The sequence below is a fragment of the Gavia stellata genome, chromosome Z, assembly GCF_030936135.1.
Source record: "Gavia stellata isolate bGavSte3 chromosome Z, bGavSte3.hap2, whole genome shotgun sequence".
Taxonomy (NCBI): Eukaryota; Metazoa; Chordata; class Aves; order Gaviiformes; family Gaviidae; genus Gavia; species Gavia stellata.
In genome coordinates, this window is record NC_082637.1 from 81,607,880 (window position 1) to 81,628,545 (window position 20,666).

General features: G+C 38.3%; 1 protein-coding gene across 22 annotated transcripts in view; it reads right to left on the minus strand.

Annotated features, from left to right (window-relative positions):
* Positions 1-10,512: 10,512 nt before the first annotated feature.
* Positions 10,513-20,666, minus strand: part of SSBP2 (single stranded DNA binding protein 2) — a 181,911-nt gene continuing 171,757 nt past the window's right edge. For 21 of the 22 annotated variants that reach the window (XM_059834259.1, XM_059834252.1, XM_059834254.1 and 18 more), the window contains 3 exons: positions 19,020-19,048; positions 13,697-13,795; positions 10,860-10,919 (listed from right to left, as the gene is read on the minus strand). In XM_059834259.1, the coding sequence (XP_059690242.1) occupies positions 10,890-10,919; positions 13,697-13,795; positions 19,020-19,048 (158 nt within the window). In that variant the 3' untranslated portion in view covers positions 10,860-10,889. Of the gene's footprint in view, positions 10,920-13,696; positions 13,796-19,019; positions 19,049-20,666 lie in introns of all 22 variants that reach the window. The other variant, XM_059834238.1, reaches the window with a different exon arrangement.

A 20,666-nucleotide genomic window follows, 5' to 3' on the forward strand; every position in this document is an offset into this window, starting at 1 on the left:
AGCCTCACAGCCGAATTTAGAAGCAGCACATGCTGTTGTTGATTCATCTATGCAATGGTTTCTTCATGTGTTGCTTTCAATGAATGAATCAGTGCAGGCAAAGAGTGAGAGAGCCCACTTAACAAATAAAGGTGAGGATTTCTAGGCAGGTGTAAACCTTCTAGAAATATTCAAATGAGTTAGTTCAAGTTACATGTATTTATAAAAACAAGAAGTAAAGACAAAGAAAATAGCAACTATGGGGCAGAAGTCTCGTGTTTGAGATTGAAGGATTCAGAAATTTATCCGGAAGCCTACTCAGATTTAGGTTCTTAGGAGCTGCATTATTCTTGCCCATACCAGGCTCAAACAAATACACTTTTGTGTACAGGGATGTGGAAATAAATATAAACCCTTGGATTCATTCCACCCAATTATCAGCTTTTAAAAGCACGCAGGATTCATCAGTGGAGAGAGCGCAATTGATGCCATAATACAATCTTCCAGAGGCACCTCCTTTTCTGCCCCTCCTGTGACTTACAGAAGAGACCTAGGCTGGTGATTTTTAGGCAGCTAAAATTAGGGTAGGATGAATCAGGCCACAGTGTGGAGCACAGACAAGTCTGATGTGGTACAGTATTACCATTACAAAACAGGCTGCAACAGCCATGTCTGAAGCTCCAACCCAGATAGGCTTTGTGACCCACACAATCCACGTCTTTGCAGCTCCCCAGTCTTGCAAAGAATTTTCTAAAGATAAACCAGTGAGGCTTCATTTTATGACCTTGTTTCCCTTGTTTGGTCCTTAGACAAGGCGGCTTCTCCGAACACCTGATTCCCGGAGCTGTGCTACACTGGCTGTCAGAGGCACTCTCTGAGGGGAGGCTCTCTCAATACACAAAGGCAGACAGGGTTGTATTTTGGTACAACAGAACTGAGACCACCAAACCTCTCAGCACTTCAACAACTGTGAAAAACAGCCGTACATTTCAAAAAAGGTTTTGAAAGAAGGGAAACCTTCAGGGGCAGGTCTGTTTTCTGACACAGCCAAAGGGCTTCAAATAACGATGTATCCGTGGTACAACTCCTTCCAAGGGTTGCAGTTGGGATAGTTATGATACCCCAAAGCGAGGCCCTAAACCATTTGGAAAGGGGTCACTGTCAGGCAGTGTGTGGGACCCCTCATCAACAGAGACTACTGCCCTTCTGAAACCATCCCAGAGGCTGCTTTTAAAAGTTACACACAAGGTCCAGAGAAGTTTGCAGTTGGAGTGGTTACTCACCCTAACACAACACTCACACACATCCGCGTATTTATGAATTTTTTATCGCCATGCTTTTGAACTCTTTCAGTATGGCATGGATCGGCTCTTTGTGGTAGCTGTCGATAATGAAGATGAAGCACAGACTGAGGAGAAATACAGCTGTTCTGAAATACACAAACTTTGTGAGACCCCCCAATATTATAATATTAATGCTTAAGGTCAGAGGCAGTATCAAGTTTTGCATGTATCTTCTACATTAATATTTATATTGACAAATTTAATTCTTGCTGGTTTGGAAAATTGCTGAGGTTTTCTTCACTTCCAAAGAGTGGAGTTTGAACATTAGGTTCATTTATGATGTTCAAAGTCATTCTTTGCCTCAAGTACACCTGCCTAATTGTTTAAATGTGACCTCCAAATACTTGGGATTATGGGATTGGGAGTACCCTGTTGTTCTCTGTAAAAGGCTGAAGTAATCTGTTAAAACACTTTTATTTTACCATAGAAACATAGGGAATTTATCTACAGAGTGGCTTGGAAATGTGAGGAACACTTATTGCAAGTACTCAAAGTCTTATGTGAAAGGGTGAAAGTGCAAAGTCACTCACAAAGACTGCCTTTATTCAAAAGATTAACCTACTCATTTAAACTATCAATAAAAACAAATAAAACACAGAATTAAAAATAATCCAAGTAAGAATCCCCTTCAATTTTCCCAGCTTTTTCTGTTTTTCCATCATTGTCTTTCAGTCTAGCCAGGACTTGAACTTCTGGTGACAAAAAACAGCAAAGAACACATACACAGTTTCACGTCTTTGTTGTATATCATAAAATGCTAATAAAAATTAATCCAGAGTTCAAGAATTCAGATTATTTTTCTATCTTGATAAACAGACAAATAATTAAATTCTCCTTAGTACACTGCCTCACGTAAAGCCCCTCATAGCTGGGGATGAGGACACAATACGGAGGCAGTGCTTTATCCCCTGTATACCCTTAAAGATGGGTTTCTGTCCTGGCACTGATGCACAAGTTTTTGGAAAAAAAAAAAAAAAGAGACCCCAGAAGAAAAGCTGGTATGCCTTTGCTCACTTAGTGCAAGGAAGCCTGTGAGCTGGCGGGTCTCTGCGACAGTTTGCTGCGGCCTTGTAGCCTGCCTTTGCCAGGGGACAGCAAGAGGAGAGACTTTCCCTCCTGTGCAGTTCCCTGCACAGGGCCTGATCTCTCACGCTTGCAGACACCCGCAGTTGGACACTGCATACCCGGCACAGAGCCACGAAATGCGCTGACCTGCAGCTGCCTGCCGTCTGCTAAAATCCAACCCAAGCTCTCACAAAGGATATGAACTGGGTTGAATTTTCTCATCTTACATTTAATATTCCTGTAAATGGCTTATATATCTGCTGTTTCAAACAAATTCTGAAACCACTAAGCGTGCTTAACAAAGCTTTAACTATATGTGAACAGCAAGTTTTGAGGACAGAACAAGTACTGTTGTAGTATATAATACACATGGCTGTACAATCAAAAGCCACCTCTTGCTTCAAAACAAGAATTTACAGTAGTAAGCAATGGTGACAAGGTTTCTTACACAAAACCTACAGGAATTTACAGAATATGCATGGATCACTGAGGTTATAATGCCAGCAGTAGACTACACGAGCATCTTGTGCAATGTGAACAAAGTTGACAATAGTTTACCAATGCTTTAAGTAATTCACATGAATATTCTAACCCACCAGCTATCAAATCTTCCTCCTCTCCCCACCAGAAACAAGTGTTTGCCAGATGCATGTACAGCAATCCATAAGAAAAAAGTTATTTGCTTTTGTGGTTTTAGGCAAACATGCACAAAATAGATGCACTGCAACATTTTTGCAAGGGGATACTTGCCACAAAAAAGAAGTCCTCAAAATTGGTCGCTAAGCATATACAGCATTTTAATTCACACTTCTCAAATAGACAGTACAAGGCTAAAAAAGTTTATTGTATGGATGCTTTTTGTCCTGAAAAAAAATTTTGATTCTCAACTAACAGAAAGCTCCATCTTCCACTTTACTCATGCCACTCTTCCATGTCTGTATTTCAGCCCTAGTTTAGGAACTTTTATTCTCTTCCTTAACCATTAATGTAAATCAAATCAAAACTAGGAGTTAATCAGAAAAATGAGACTAGACCTGGGAACAGCCTACACCTGCTTCTGAATGTCATGCTTTTAGATGGCAATTCAGTAAACACTGCTTTTCTTTTCTGCTAAGCTGTTGGGCATGCTCTGTGCTCCTGTTAGAGCTGGACTTTGACATCGGCTGAAAGGGCACCTGCACTTTGCTCATCTCTAACAAAAGGCATGGCCCATGGATATCGCAGTCCCTGGTCCACAACCTGCCTAGATCAAGAAACCCAACCTCTCCGCTGGGGATTACAGACTCTGCTGAATGCACCTCTGGATTAAAAAAGAGAGCAGCTACTGAATCCTAGCTACCACTTTTGCTGCTAACAAGCTTGTTATCAGTAACATACTTTTCAAACTCTCCTAGAAAATTATAGTTTTAGAGAATTTCTACCTCAGTTAAACATCCTCTATTCAGATTTTATTTTCCTCCAATCTGCATGGCAAATATCAGCTTTTGTTTCAAGCTGCTTTATGTCATTGTTAGAAATCATCTCGCGTAACGTGCGAGATGCTGACTTCCCTGATCTTGAACAGTAAGAGCTCTCAGGATATTGCACTGCCACTCCTAATTTGTTGTTACGCTCAATGTCTCTAATGAAATAAACTCTCTATAGTAGGGCTCTAGTTACAGATGTGAAGAACTTTCTGTATGTTTATCGGGCACATTGTTCTTACTATTGTGCAAAGATCTGTCATGGTACATTTAATGGGAAAATCCAAATGAGAGAGAAGAAAACATGAAGATTAAACAACAGAAATAAAGACTACAAATATCCAGTTCATCCAGTTGATAATTTGGCTCCTCAAGGATCGGAGCAGTTGCAATAAATCTTCATATCAAAAGCAATTACTGATGATTCACTCTATAGGGATGAACATAGGTTTGGTCATGGTTATTGTCATAATTCCCTCCTTATTTGAGGAACTGTATATATCTCTGTAACAGACCAAACATCTAACTTGTATGGTCTATTTCCTAGTACACCCAGGGTGTTGAGAAAATGCATCACCTTTCAAAATCCCCATGTTTTGTGCTGTTTCCCTATGAAAACTGGTGCTAAACTGCCAGAATTTTCTCTTAGCACAATTAAGCTTCTTGTCTCGGCACTGTAAAATCTTAAGGCAGCCCCAGACCTAACTGCAAGAAGAATTGTACAAGTTCTCAAGAGAACAGCGAGGTAGCGTATGAATACCTTGTTTCTGAGCACACACCTGGTGGATATATTATCCGGTCCTTAATTACCAGACCCTGTGAACAAGCCTGCTTGACCACTTGGTTACTCTTCTGAGAGATACAACTGCAGAACCCCGCACAGCTAAGGGGCACTCTGGATCGTCTATGAGACACAGGGAAAATATGGAACAGACCAATGAAATGACTATTTGTGAATTAGGCTCTTTCAAAGTCACATGTATCAGATGTTAAGACAATCTGCTTTTGGGGATGTGGAAGGAGCTTTCAACATAAAGTCCAGCTGTATTATTCACAGCAAGTAGGTAGTAAATCTTGTTTTGATCAGACTTCCCCAAAACCATGCCTTTCAGCAAATATTTATGATGCTGAATTCAAATAGATTTAAAAAAAAAAGTAATTTTTTTTCTCTATTTCTTTTGCACGTTGAAATTACATAGTGGCTAGAAAGTGACCATTTCAAATTATAACTGAAAATTACATTTTTATTAAATGTGAAAACATGAACCCAAGAAAACCTTTATACATTTTTATGGCAAGTTTTCCCATTACATGAGAGGCTTTCTTACATATTTTAAGCTTGAATGAAGAACAGTGACCAAACAGAAGTTTGGACTAAAAGTGCAAAGCTGTTAGCTATGTTGAGGGAACTACGGCTGCACAATTGAAAGCAAGATGGAAGGACAGGTTGACAAAAATAGCTCATGTAGTACTGAACAATGCTCTAATAAAATAAGAAACAGAAGAAAGCCAAATCTATTCCAAATATCAGTGCTAGATACATAAACATGCTCCTACATTGGTAAAATCTTTAAAATAATATCTGTTTAGAGAAGACTTTAATTTGAGCTTCTAGACTGTCCACGCTTGAGCATGGTTTTAGCATATTAGCAGTCCCACCTTCCTGAAGGATACTACTTTATTATTATACCTGTTTAAAATTAACTACGTGCAGGCTTTATTTCAAACAAATGCGAATGTGTTTGCAGGATCATAGTTTTAATGTGCTGAGTAGATGATCCATTTATTTTCTCTAAATTTGTAACTGTAATTTCTTTCCAAGGTAACAGCACTGGCAGACAATCTGCATGCATGCACTCAAAGCAGTAGTTTAGATAAGGACTTTTTTTTGTTTTTCAGGTTGAAAAATCATTTTGGTAATTTCATCAGACCCTCTGTAATTTTCTTCTATTTACTGAGTTTACACATCTGCCAAATAATGTCACACCTCAGATGAATTATATATTTCACCCAGATCAGGGTGAAATCCTACCAAAAAAATGACGTTTATGAGTGGTTTCATTAAAGTTTCAGCAGGACAACTGGCATGAGCAGCAGTTCATAGGACTGAGCCAATAAGGTCTGGAAAGTAGAGGAAGCTGCACACACTAAAATTTAAATCTAACAACTCATTTATCTCTGAGTGCACTGAATTTTTATAAATGTTTCCTATCATTAAATCCTGAATTGGATCCTTAGTGTGATCAGTTTGAAGAGAAATGAGCTGTCACTGTTGAAAGAATTTTTTGGGTTTTATTTGAAAGATGTTCTTTGTCAGGATTCCCATCCTTAGGGCTGAATCAAACCCAAGTGTGTTTGGGATAGGAGCCATGGTTATATCACCACTTACAGTGAATTAAAAAAAAAAAATTTACTTGTACTGATCTTTTTTTTTTTTTACGTCGTTAAGCTCTATTTTACATTCTCCAAATACAAATCTGTAAGGTCAAATCTTGAAGAATCCAGTTCATATTTAGAAACCACAACAAGAAGAAAGAATCGGAGCTGACTAGGAACAGGAGAGAACACTTCAAAATAAATTAACCGATCTGAGAAATAGAAATCGGTGCAATAGGAATCAGCTGAAAATTCATTTTGACTGGTAAAGGGAAAAAAATAATAAAATGTTCAACACCGAATATTGTATCAGCTGGCCCCTCATTAAATTACCCATCTAATTTCAAATCATCTTTACATGCAGTATTTCATTTGCTAGCCACAGAACACGGGAAAATTCAAATGATTTTTAGCCAGTTCAAGAAACTGTCCTTCTGACACATGAATTGCTGTCCATAAAGAAGCAAGATTCTATTAACTTCTTCCTAATTTGAATTATTTAAAATAAATAATCAGCCTATGTATTTCTTGTGGCGTATTCCCATTGCAAGGGCAAGCAACAGCTGGATGTCTTGGGACATGGGGCATTTAATCCTATATTATAATGAGCAGGCTGGTAAGTTGTTACCATCTCTGAATACGTGACCCACTGGTGGTCTGGGCTCTGCAACCAGAAGGCTTCCAAATAAAAAATGGTAAATGTGGCCTCCACCACAGGCTGATGGACAACCCTCTGATCGGGGGACTGTCACTCTGAGATGCCTCCGAGTCAAGCAGAGGCACATTTATGTCACTGGGCTGCATATGGTGTGTCAAAGACTTGACTCAAAGTTATTGCCACGTTTTTTACATGCACCAAACTCCCTCTACAGTGGAGGGGGGTGGAACACGGAGTGCAACTGCATTTCCTCCTCATGCTCAGGCAATTAAGAAAATAATGCAACCCATACATGCAAATATCCAGGTATTTTTTTAACGCACATGTCAGGCCACATGCTTAACATGTGATTCATACAGCTTCTTCCTTGCCCTAAACCCTGTTCTTGCCTATACAAGACTTAGACACGGCAATAAAATCTGGGCACATGGAGATAAAATCTGGGTGTGAATACTCTTTTTCATAGGTTTACACAGCAGGTAAAATAATTGTTTCACTGTGAAATTCACAAGTGAATCCCAACTTCAGCTGATTTCTACAAGGCCAGAGTATTTGCCAGAGTTCTCACGGTATGAGAGATCCATTAGTCCCTATTTCTGCTACTCTTAAGATTTCATCCCTTCTGTTTTTAAAAAGCCTTTCTTTAACCTTGCCTGAAAGACCCGTTTACAGAATCACAACCTATTTATTTCTAACTTAAAGAGAGAAATCTATCTAAAAATGCAATGTGGCCAAACTATCCTGCACCACTTAAAATAAAATTTCTCCCAGAGTTGGACAAGTTCTGACATTATCAATAATGCTGTTGCATAAGGACAGATAAAAACATGGTGTATTAGAAACATAAGCGGGAGTAAAAAGTCGGTGCTTGGAAATAGTCTTTCTTTCCACATTAATACTCTAGATGTGATAAAAATCCTACAAGGATTTATAAGCAAAAGAAAGAAAACAAATGAACAAGCAAAAAGCTCTATGCGTATTAAAAAAAAAACCCCAAAGGCATACTTATAATTTTGAAGTTGAGTATTTAGCACATAAGATTGTTTTCTAATGGTTCAGCTGCAGAACCTATGTATGGCTATTACCACCTGATATAAATGTTTTGGAAAAGAAATGGAAAGGGGAAACAAAGATATGCTCACTGTAAGAAAAATGGTATAGAAGGGTGTTGGAAAGAACTGAAAGGATATTATGCTCTTGTATATAAGTTAGGACAACATATTTTGATACTGATATTCAACATGTGTTGGCAGTTCCATTTAACGGGTTTCTTTTTGCACAGGTTTAATTTAATGGTCAGGCTTTCATCCTTAACAGGCACCTATAAGCTAAACTATTACAGATAATGCCAAATTGAGAAAGAAAAAAAAAGTAAAAATTGAGTCTGTGATTAATACTACGCCCCGATTCTGCTTAATTTTGCCAGAGGAAGAAGCTCCAGCGCTGGCATGTACTCTGTCTTGTAGAAGAGCCCTCAGTGTTGCCCCCATGGCCAGCTGTCGCAAGCTCCACGGACACACTGCTTGCCTGCAGGAGCCCCAGCTTGGCATGGTACAGTACAGGGGGTTCTCCTGGAGATACACAACAGACCCCACATGCACTCAGTGATTTAAAAGCTCACTCGAGGGCACACTTACCTGGTGCGTGGCACGTGATGCATAGTCCAGACATAACCATCTACCTTAGTCCAGTAGCAGTGACATCCTCTGACTGAAACTGGGCAGAAAAGAGTCCTAAGGTCCTTCTTAGAAGGCTACCAAGGATAATATAGATGCCAAATGCAGGCTGCAAGGACGCCTGGACTCTGCAGGGCTTATGGGAGAAGCTGGGGTGCACTGGGGACATATAGCCACCAAAACCAGTGGTATTAGGGACAACAGTGAAGGGTCTTAGGAAATTAGATCTGGTTTTGTGGTTTTGTAACTCAATTCAATAAGCAGGGGCTTCTAGCATCTTTTGAGACAGCAACACAGTGTTTTCCAAAGATAAGCAAATGAATGTAACCTTCATAATCACTGAGAATAAAGTCCACAAAACCATATAATGACTATCGAGTTTATGTTTACAACTAACCGAAGTACTTATTATTACTAAAAAGTAATGCTACCAAAATCTTTGATATTTTAACGTAATTTTAAGCCTCCAAGAGTTTCATCTTTGAATAGCACTAGCAAGAGAGTACACCTTTTTATTTTCATATATTATATACGCGTGTGTATACATATGTGTGTGCGTGTATATATAATATATGTAAATAAAAATGAGTTAGGAGATTGTAGTATTCCTTCCACACCCCGTTACGTGCAGCTACCATCACAATGAGCCCATTACATACAGTTGTTTATCACAAGTTCATGAAAAAAATTTCCTTGCAAGACTTCATGGACATAACCCCATCTAAGAACTCCTGCATCTATGTAAGGGCTCTTCTACATGTAAAGTCCAAGGAGGGGATTTTGCTTTTTGTCTGTGGCATGAATTCTTGTTCAGCCACTTTGTGCCTGCCTTGCTGATCATCAACCTTTTGATCACTACACAATTGAACACTTTTGTTTTCTTGGGGGAGCTGAAAGTCATTAGGAACTAAATGTAACATAATGTTTTGGAACTTTGCCTGAAGAGACATGGGATTGCTTCCAGAAGCATTTCCTTTAAGACCACATGCCTTTTTTCCATTCCATCCCAGCTTTCATGTCTAATAGGCTGACCTCCTTATAAAATGGCCCAGACCTATGTTCCTCTTCTGTTCATGGCAAAAGGTAAGACTGTCACAAGGCTAGTAGTCATAAAAAGTTTAGTCCATCATTTTGCTTCAAAAAAAAAAAGCCTGCTTACTGGAAAGTTTTGAGGGAATTCATTCTGGTAGACACGGTGAAAAATACACACCCAAGTAGCAGGGTGACCTGATTTTCTAAATGGGCTTGGGAAATACTGTTTGTAATTAGGACCATGGACTATTACGATTTGGTGAGAATCACTGAAAATGGGAAACATAATAATGAATTGTTAGAAAAGGTTTCGGTGATAAGGACTCTACTGTATTTCCACTAACTACCACCCCTAAGGAAGATCATGCTAAATAGAAAACTCATTTCCAAGGGCAGAAGCAGCCCTGACACTTATTGCTAGATTCTATAGCAATTGGAGCTCACTTACAGTAACCTTATAGTACTCTATATAAACTGAGAAGCTTGTATCAAATTCAGGCTTCCATTTAAAATAGATATTGCAGATATTAGGCTTCAATTAAAGAAGAAAAATAACCTTCAGTGCTTCTTTCTTTAAAGGCAAAGTATAAAAAAAAAAATCACCAAACTAGGTGAAAATTGTTAAATTTCTCTAAAAAATTAAGATGAGCTTTCTTCTATTTCTTGAGACAGTACAGTTTGTGATTCACAGGGTAACTGGTATCAAACACAAGTTAATGAAAGCTCTTATAAGCAATTTTATTCCTATCCATAATGGCAGACATTTACAAAATCAGAAGAATTTATAATTTGAGTTCACCTTAAAAAATAACTTATAAAGCAGTGATATATGCAACATAAAACAGTTCAGGAGGGGAGAGGGAAAGCAAATTTTAATAATTAAAATGTAAACGTGAAAAAAAAAAAAAGAAGGAATAAAAGTCCCTACTTCTCATTTCTACTTAAGATGTCATGTGATAATATTTTACAATGTCCTGCGGGTCTATATATGTATGTGTGTATTTCTATATCACACACACATACATATACATTAACCCACACATGTACATACACAGGTAATTGTTTGCAGTTCCATCTTGGGCAGTTCTGTTACGCCACTCTTTACAGTTGTCTCAATCATGTTTGGGACCCACTGTCTTGACAAAATGGGGGAGATGGTAGAAAAAAAAATGGTGGGTCTGATTGTGTCTGAGATCCTTTTGTTAAACTGTACACTGGGACGAATAATTTTCTTCTGCAGTAGCTCTCTGAAGAGGGCCAACTCACTGTGGTCTTCATGGCGAGACTTGTTAACGGATCACACACTCATTGTCATGCTAGGGGAGTACTGAAAAAAGAGGAAGCCACATTTTAACAACAATTTTTCCCTCCCAGGTAACGAAAACCTCTTCTGGACCACAGCAATGAGTTCAAATATCAACACGCTCTTCGAACTTCCTCATAAATTTGTACTGTAGCCTGTGCTAAGGCTGTAGTTCAATTTGTGGTATCGTAACTTCTGTTATGCTTCTCTCATTTTGTAAAAATACAACTACTACTGATAAAGCCAACTCCCTTGCAAACTGTTTCGATGTCACCTGGTTGGTGCAATGAACCAATAGTTCACCGATGCTTTCCAGACCTTTTCCTGGTCAGTGTTGGCTACTGGGGGGCGTTAGTTGGGCAGACGGCTAAAAGGAGACCGGGGCATTCATGGTTAGCTGAACCACGTAAATATTTTTGAGAGCTTTTTATTACTTTATGGAAAAAAGGGAGTGAAGATACGTCTGACTGGAATTAAACTACGCTTTTTGGTTTGTATTATTTTGTATCATCAATTTTAGGAGGCAAGATGAATCAAGGATCAGTGGTCATTCTCCTTTATGTGAGCCAAAAATTCAATCACCACATTACATCATTATTACTGAAACACAAACTGAACTGCAGCCCTTATACAAGCTATAGTTGCCCTCAAGTTAGTAGTACTTCACTACAATAATCAATGGGATGCCACAATGCCTAGAGGAAGTGCACATCTGTATGCCTAATTTGTTTCCAAATTGAAAATTGTGGACTGCAGAAACACTTAATTAGGCCTAAAATTTTCTAAGTAGAGGAAGATGTTCAAATACAAGAAGTATTACAAGAAACAGGAAGATAAATTTGCTTTCGCAAAACCAGATACAATAAAAAACCTGCCAAAGCTATAGTTTCAAGCTGGTCATTTCCAAGTGTCCAAGCACATTAGAAAAAGTATTTTGGATGGGTCTTCCCTGTCACGTAAACTGCATAGAATGGACTACTTGGATAAAGTCTGTTTTGTCCCATGTCATGTCTCTGATGGTTTGTCTGTCCCATCATATGCTGAGCACTCCCACAGTGGGCCAGCAAAGCCAGTAAGAACATGCTTATCTTTAGCCAATGTCAGAGACAAACTCAAATGCTTAAAGCAAAGCATCTATCAAGTGATTTCCTGCATCTGCGTAATCACTTTGGACAAGAAATCTAAAGATGATTGAAGGTGTTTGTGATTTTTAACTTATTATTAGCCAAGCACTGTTCCCCACCCCAAAGCAAAACTCCTGGTGAACTGAACAGCAAATCTGCCTGAGAAAGGACTTCATCAGAATGCCTACTCTAAGTAGCCAAGTAACGAAATATGACTCAGAAAGCAAGACAATTCCCAAAGACTAAAATGGGACTCATGTTAGAGAGGAACTGATACCTAGAAGTAGACTAGAATGCGTGTGGCATGTATAATGCATGCCTTGCAGGCATACATCTCATGTAAAACCCTGAGAAAACTCTGTCCCAGGTTCTTCCAGGTAGGAAAACGACATCTAGGAGCACCTAGAATCCAGTATGAGTCTGAGAAAACTGATTTTCTTTTGAGTACAGCTGATGTCCTTCTTTTCATGACTTTAGTTTGGTGAACTGGCTTGCCTGCTGATCAGACTGCCCGCCCTCACTACAAGCAATGCATACCGAACTGACAGTGAAGGATTACCATGACCAAGGATCACATTTAATGGAGGTTCTGTGGTTACTGTTTTTTTGGCAGATATTGAAACATCAAGACTTTTTGGGTTGTACAAGCCGATTTTCTCCAATACTCCACACAATCTGAACACATGCCCTCTTTATGAAGACACCAACAGCTAACATGCAGAAACTCTTCACCAGAAAGAAGTAAACTCAAAAACCCCAAAATCTGATTCCCATGAAATTTGCCATGCAATTCGAGTGTTTTGTGATCTAACAGAAACTGTGTACTCATTGTAATTTCTGAGCTGAAGTTCACCGCTGGCACAGTTAATGAAGTTGCACTCACTTCTGGCAGGAGTCCTTTCCAGTAAGAATAGAAGTGTTGAAGTCACTCAGCACTTCTGAAAAATCAGACCACTCCTATTTAGGAACGTACATGTGGAAACCCAGCTTCGGGCACGACTATGAAAATACCGTAGTCTTGCTTTTGTAATGTGTTTTACACCACGTTTTGCTGCCTCAAGCATTCTCCATTTTAAAAAAGCATCATTTGTCCCAGAATGAACACTAGAGGGAACCTTTGCTTTTTCTGGCTCTAACAGCACATTGCATCTTTGCAACATGAGATCTACTGGTGCTCTAATTATACACTTCAGTGTGAATCCTGTTCTAAAAGACATTCCCTACAAAACCCATTCTTTAGGAGTCAAAGGTTGGGTAACCACACATTGAAACACTCAGATGTAAGGATCTGTCAACTATGTGTTTTTAGGCCGCTCAGATATTGCCTGATTAATGCCTGTTGTGCATTATTGAACACGTGAGGCGTAATTATTACTGCCTGACAGATCTAACTTTCATTGACAACTGACCTCTTAATCTAGAAAAAGAGTTTCTGCAGTAAATCTACACCTCCCACATTTCCCAGTTTCAGCTCGACTTCTAGCAGTCTTTTGCACAATTTTTTGTCAAATCTATACTATAATTTTAGAAGCTAGTAAAAAACGCGTACGGCACAGTACTGCGTTACAAGTACACTACAAAACTGTTCTTGCTGTTATTTTTCTTTTTTTAAACAAAATGACAGAGATAAAAGTTCACAAAGTTAAAAAAAAACCAACTAGGTAAAGAAATACTTACGCTCTCACTCTGAAAAGGGTTTAGGAAGTTTCCACCCATCTCACCGTCATCCCTGGGAGTGCCAGGCTGATTACTCATGCTCATATTACTGGGAGAGTTCTGTTAAACAAGATTTTAAAATACAGATTAAGTGTTAAAAGATTTAAGTTCATTTCCCAGCTTCACCAAGTGTGCCGAAGGCATGCTTTACATGATGCTGTAGTGCACCAAGATGCACTGTGCAATGCACTGGGACTTTCAAAGACGAAAAATAAGCCTCTGCGGGGTTCTGCATGATTCAGTCACTAATTTTAGCCTGTAAAGTAATGTTTTCTCCCCTGAAGCAAGAATTATTTACCTGTAATTCTTGTTTTCAGGTTATAGCCAGCATCTTCTCCTACTGAAGTCAGGAAAAGCTATGAATGGCTGCAACGGGTATACGAGGTAGCTCTGTCACTACATTAAATCATGTGGTCAAATTCAGTGAAGTCAATAAGCGTGTGCCTTGACATATGTGACTTATGAGTATGTACTTAAAGGTAGACATATGGATGGATCTGGTCTACCCAGACCAAAGGCCTGTGCCTGGGGTCTTTGTTCATAGTGTTCACAGTTTATTAAAATACAGTTTCACAGGTAGTTCGCAAGTGTGGTTCAAGTGCTAAACCCCTTCATTGAGCAAGCTAATACACAGCGTTTATAGGTAAAAGAGTTAACAAGAGTTTTAGGTAAAAGACTCCTGAATAACAGCCGGCCACTGGACTGGGCTTGCAAAGGGTTTCAGGAGGAGCTGTACTTCTGCTATTTGCTTGCACAGAGCATAATGCAACAGTGTTTTCAGTCTCTAGGTGTAACTGAAATGCTAATAAATAATAACAATACACAGGTTTTGAAAATAAATTCCCTTCTTCGAAAGAAGTGCTCCTGTACAACCACCTCTGCAATGTTCAGAAAACGCTTTCAAGATTCACTTGCTCACAGAAAGGGTGAAAAGGGGTAATTGTCATAAAAATTATTCTAAGTCAATAGCTAATACATGATCATTGTAGACACTACAATTAGTTAGGTGTTTTTACAAAGTTGATTTGTGGTACCCTACCATGCCTGGAGCATGGGTGATTCTCTTTCCATCACTGGTAAGACTCCTACTTATAGAGCATTTGTGATGGAAAAGGAGCAGTCAGGGAAAGGAGGGAGTGAAGTCATGAACTTCATTATGAAACATTTACATCTATCACAGTTCTTCCCTTGATTTTTTCTTTGATCCAGAAAAATTGAATGCAATATTGCTCTTAAGATTTTACTTACACAAATGCAAATCTAGTATGTCACAATAAATTTAACACAAATCTAGCGCAGTCAATGGGCAAGGTAACAAAATGCAACTCCAAGTAGTGCTCTTGATCAAAGTGACCAAATCATAACGGCTGTAAGAATCCTAAGTGAATTTGTTCTCTTTTTCTTATGTTATTCTCAATTGCAATCCTGACACAGTATGTCCGTTAGCATAGAGAGTCTTTCTTAAAAAAACCCAAGGTATTTTGTACTTCGAAAATACCTGCATGCAGTCTTCATTTAGTATTACAAAATCTGCAAGAGGTCAAACTGAATGAAAAATACTAAACATTATAAAAAGAGGAAGTCCCCTTAATTTCTTGGTACTTTCCTCGTAACTACAAAGACTATCTATCCTACCCTTGCACTTTAAAGATGTATAGTGGAGTAGTCACTGAACAGAAAATGGGATGGGATAGCTATGACTTCTACTTCCTCTTCATACCATATTTCCACATGCTTCCCTTTGTAATCATGAAGTCCCATGTTGACCACTGTCCATAATTTAAATATTACAACATATTCCACCATTCCACAGGACTTACTTTACCTCCAAAGAGAACAAAAAGCATTGTTCCCAGCTTCACCAAATAGCAGCACTTAAATCAGTTACTTTTTGCTACAACATTAGCAGAGTGGTAAGCCTGATGGGTGTACATACTATCTGCTTTGCAATGTATTTAGTATGGTTAACAAAAGGCTGCTGTTAAGTTTTTACCATTTTCCCCTGAGGGACGATCACCATTCTCAGCCTGAACGGCCAGGTATGTTTACGGGTTCAGCTCAGTCAGTGTATGTATTTTCAATTATAGATTAAATATAAAATTAATAACGTAAGTGACATGCAGGCATAACTGGTTTTTATTAGCATCTGAAATGCAGCTTAGAGAGTTGGGTCAAGACCCCTGTCTTTGCCCTTTTGGTTTCTTCAGTCTAGTTCACTGCTCTGAAACTGTGATCCCCAGATCTCCAGGAATCCCTGGACAACACATCCATCAAAAACAACTAAAAGCCTAACTAGTTAATTAACATCTGACAATTAAGTTTGTTATTCGGTGAAGTTAGTATAGTAAATATTTAGGGATCTACAGCTTGAAAAAGGTTGAAAACTATTGCTTTAGTTCAACCACAGCTATTGTACCTTAATGAGGAATTAATTCAGGGAAGTCCTGTTGCCTGTGTTTTGCAGGAGGTCATACTACACAATCGTATCAGTCCCTTCCGGCCTTAAAAATCTATGAATATAAAGTTTAAAACCCACTAAGGCCTCGTCACATTTATTTTATATGATGCTCCCGCACTTTTGTTCATTCCTGGGGGATTTACCCCTATTTTATCTTACTCTGTGTAGCGCAAAGCTTTGAAATTCTGCAATTGCTACAGTACGCCAGCCCCAAAGGTTCAAATTCCTGACATAAACGCTTTTGTAGCAACTCCCTTGGGCTGCTTTTATGGCCAGTATGGGGTCTAGCATTGTAGCGCCAGCTGAGTTTTTCCAAAGCAAGTATGTCTTTGATGCCTGCACAAATTCCATGGGCACTGCAAGAAACATTGGTTATTAATGTTTATTTAATATGCGTAATTTCAGTTCATTTACTTCCCCCATCTCAATCTACTTCATAAAAACTTCATGTTTCGCCATTTAGCCAATTAACTTAAACTCTCCTCTAGAAAATATACCTCTGAATTCTGTGAGCTGTACTGATTCTACCAAGACTGGATTAATCTTCTGTATCTCCTGGGAACTGATAATCAGCTCCTCTAACATGCATTTTACTCCGTTGAAGTCCTGTGCCTGGACTCGAGCATCACAGACTCCAGACTCTGTTAACTTCGGTAAACAATTTCTGTCACTGGAAATCTACTTGTGAAAAAGCCAACTGCAAGACTAGCTGGTGATGTATACAGGGAGACTGTTGCCTTAACAAGAACAGTCCTTGTAACTGTGCACAAAATTGGAAGGCAGCCACCTAATATCTTGCATGCATCAACCCCAGAAATCTACTATTCCTTGCAAGCAGAACTCTTCCATTCAAGTCTCAAAAGCAGTATGTACTATCACCTACCCGAAATTACAAATGCTACCCCCACACTTTTACCAGTATCAATGAAGGCTGCATATTGGGCAGTGCTATTCAGAAAAAGATATTTAAAAGATATTATACACAATGGTGTAACAGGACAACTCTGTTACTTCCAAAGTAAACAGCATTTTCCTTTTACTTATTTGAAAAAGGCATGCATCAAATGTGATTCCCATGAGGTATTTATTACAGTTAACAAATTACAAGACTTCCAGGTATATTTTTGGATCCAAGTTTTCAGAGCTCCTGATGCTTGTATTAGCACATATACTGATACTTAATACCAGTGGGTTGAATACAGGCTTTAAAAATAATCCTACAGCAAGCTAATGGAAATGTTTGAGGTTTTTCTTAAAAAATGCTACAGTTTGCAATAAAAATACTGAAGAAAAAATATGGACATTGATTTAAAAAGTGCTCTACACTTACTATCTCATTGGAGGATTTTATTGAATCCATCACCACACATCTAAGCACAGCACAACTAAGGCAACACGGTCATTTCAATCCATCGTTTTACTCTTTGCAGAGCCTGAAAATGTTATAGATATTAAAAATGTACAAAAATATAGGATTGCTGTAGATGCTGCTCCCTTACAGGAGCACCAATGGCCTCGGACACATATTGCTGAGGTCCTTCTCTCCAGGAAAGATATATGCTAAGCACACTTTACTGGCTACTCCTCTCCCATACCACACCACCAGAAGACACAAACTGGGGAACTGTACAGGGTCCTCCTCTTCCTCTTTGGATATACAAATATGTATCACTAAGTGAAGAATGATTCCTGCCTTTTGAACACCTGGAAGTGTATTCTCAACAAATTCACACTACAAAGTTTGTGTCAACCCATGGGAATTCAGGTGAGCATTTGGTTCCCTGCGTGTTGGCATCTCATCACAGCTCCTGAGAACAGAGCTATAGCAAGGTCCCTGGCATGACCACCAGCCTTAGACAGATTTGAAGTGGCAAAGTCTGCACTGGGAGAGATCTAGCGACAGCACCACGGTACTCGCTCCTGGGGCAACCAAAACACACAGGCAGTTGGTATGCTCAAAACAAATTCATACTCCTTTCCTGGAAGATTGTTAAGAATTTTGCTACAAATGAATGAGTTCTAAAATTTTACCAGTCTCTTCAACAATTTGTGTATTTATAGGTCAAAAGCACGAAAGTGCAGGGAGATTGTTGTAGTGATATATTTGTTAGTTTCAGTCAGTTACATCTGAAGATGCTGAGTACAAAACACAGTGTTTTCCTGGGGACAGATTTATGCCACTTTATCAACACCAAATAACCTCATTAATTCCTAAATTAATGATGATCACATATGCCGTAGTTTTATTTTTATCGAAGAAGTGACATATTCAAGCACAATATTATTTTCGTAAATGCAAAACCCCTGCAGGTTAAACTCACATTCATTTCCAACTATTTAATGGTTGTGGTATCAAAATAGTGCTTCTTCTGAAATGACTTCTTAATCTAGTTTTTAGGAATATATACTAATGATTAAGATATTAACATTGCCTTACAGAGGTGACAAAAGCAATCATGCAATGCATAAAAGTAACATCTTAATGACATTTTCTCAAATATATATTTAACTAGAATTGACTATTAGAACAATATTCATTTGTCTTTAACAGTATGGAAGATTATAACATAATCAATCAGATTATGAACTGGATATAATTAATCACATTCATTAATACACATTATTATGCAGTAGGGAATAAGTCTACTTATACTCTCTATCGATTATACTGTTTTTAAATTTTCAATTAATACTAATTCTGTCTGCATAGCCTCCAAAGAGTTGACAAGCAGAAAATGTAGATACATAATAAAAAGCTTCATAACAAAGAAAGTATCTTTAGAGTGAAGCATTCTACAAATTCCAAATATTTGATTAAATACTCACTTTGGAAATACTGTCCATGTCTCCTGAGCCTTAAATTAAAATAGACAATTATTCAGTTAGTTTTGAGCCAAAGTTAATCTCAGATTTTTTTTTCACAGTAGATACATAGTGTAACAGCAATATTTTAAAACATAACCATCCATGTGTCATCTCACTTTGTTCCCAATGTCTCCCTTAGTAAAAGTTTACAGTCAGTATTGAATAATGTTACTCCTTTGCCTGTGTGCATGCCCGGTGCAAAAAGCGAGAAAAGAATGAAGGACACAATTCTGATCTGTATCAGTTATTTGGATGGCATCATTTCAGGATGAGACAGCCCAGCACAACTCAAGAAATTTTATGTCCAGCCTCCCTGTCCCATTAGCAATGGTAGGACAATTAATTTGGGAATTAATTCATTTCCCCCGCCTATGGGAAATGTTGCTTGAGCTTGAGGAAAAAAAAGCAAAATCGTGGCTAACTAGTAAAAGTTGGTATTACTGGGGAAAAAAAAAGACCACCTTTATCACTAAGATCAGCTGGGAGGGTTTCATCAATGTCTTTGCTCCCAGAAGCAGAAGCCTACTACTGAAATTGGCTGAAATGACATCAACTTTTAAGGCATTATAAATACTGATGATGACAGTATCTTTCAGAAGAAAGCTAATGATTCTGAGGACCAGAGTAACATAAACCAAATAAAGTTAAATGTAATGAGTGCAAGGCTATTGAAAAGAATTTTTTTCACCTGCTGTAGCTCTCACCCAGGTAAAGCCAAGAATAAAGGAAATACAACTTCAGGATGGATGTATCCAGAAAAGCATTTTTAGCAGCAACAGACAGTAAACAATTCTGGTCACCTATTTTCAGAAACAACAAATTCTAGAAGAGTACTGAATACAGAACTAGAAGAGTATCAGGGAAAAACAATCAAGAAAATAGAGTTCTGAGAGGAGACTGAAATAGCTTACTATACTTAGCCAGGCAAATTAAGGCTGAGAAGGAATATGACTTCTCTCTATAAATACATCAGATACATAAATGTTACGAAGAGTCATTTTGTCATGGCCCAAAGGATAAATATTGGTGGAAATCAGGAAAGGATTTCTTTCTAACCATCAGAGCCACAAACAGATATCCAATAGAAGTGTTGTGGTCAAAGAAGTTGGAGAAGTTGAAGATGGACCTTGACCAATTTATCCATCTGATTATGAGACACAGCTGCCTACTGCAGCATGGAAATGAATGCAGCAGATCTCTCGCAGCCCTCCTCTCCTAACAGAACTCAGGTTCCAGTTTTGATATGGAGTTACCCCTGGAGAGCAGTCATCATTAATTTGACTAAGCACGTCATCATTTTCGCTAGAGAAAATAACTAACCAAATGGTAGGTACACGTAAAATCCTCCCGTAACTGCTTCAATTTAATTTTTTCTTTCAGCTAAGAAATAATTTTCAGGCTATAGAAAGTGACAGAAGAAGATGTGATTACCTTATACACAGTTTTTCGTTTATTTGAATGTAATGTGCATCATTATTAATTAAAGCAACAATCCATTTTAGGATTGTAATATGTAAAGGAAGGCTGCAAAATCACAAGGTGTCCTTATGCAAAGTAATCTAGGAATTTCAGGGATAAGCTTTCCTAGAAAAAAAAGGTAATTCTATT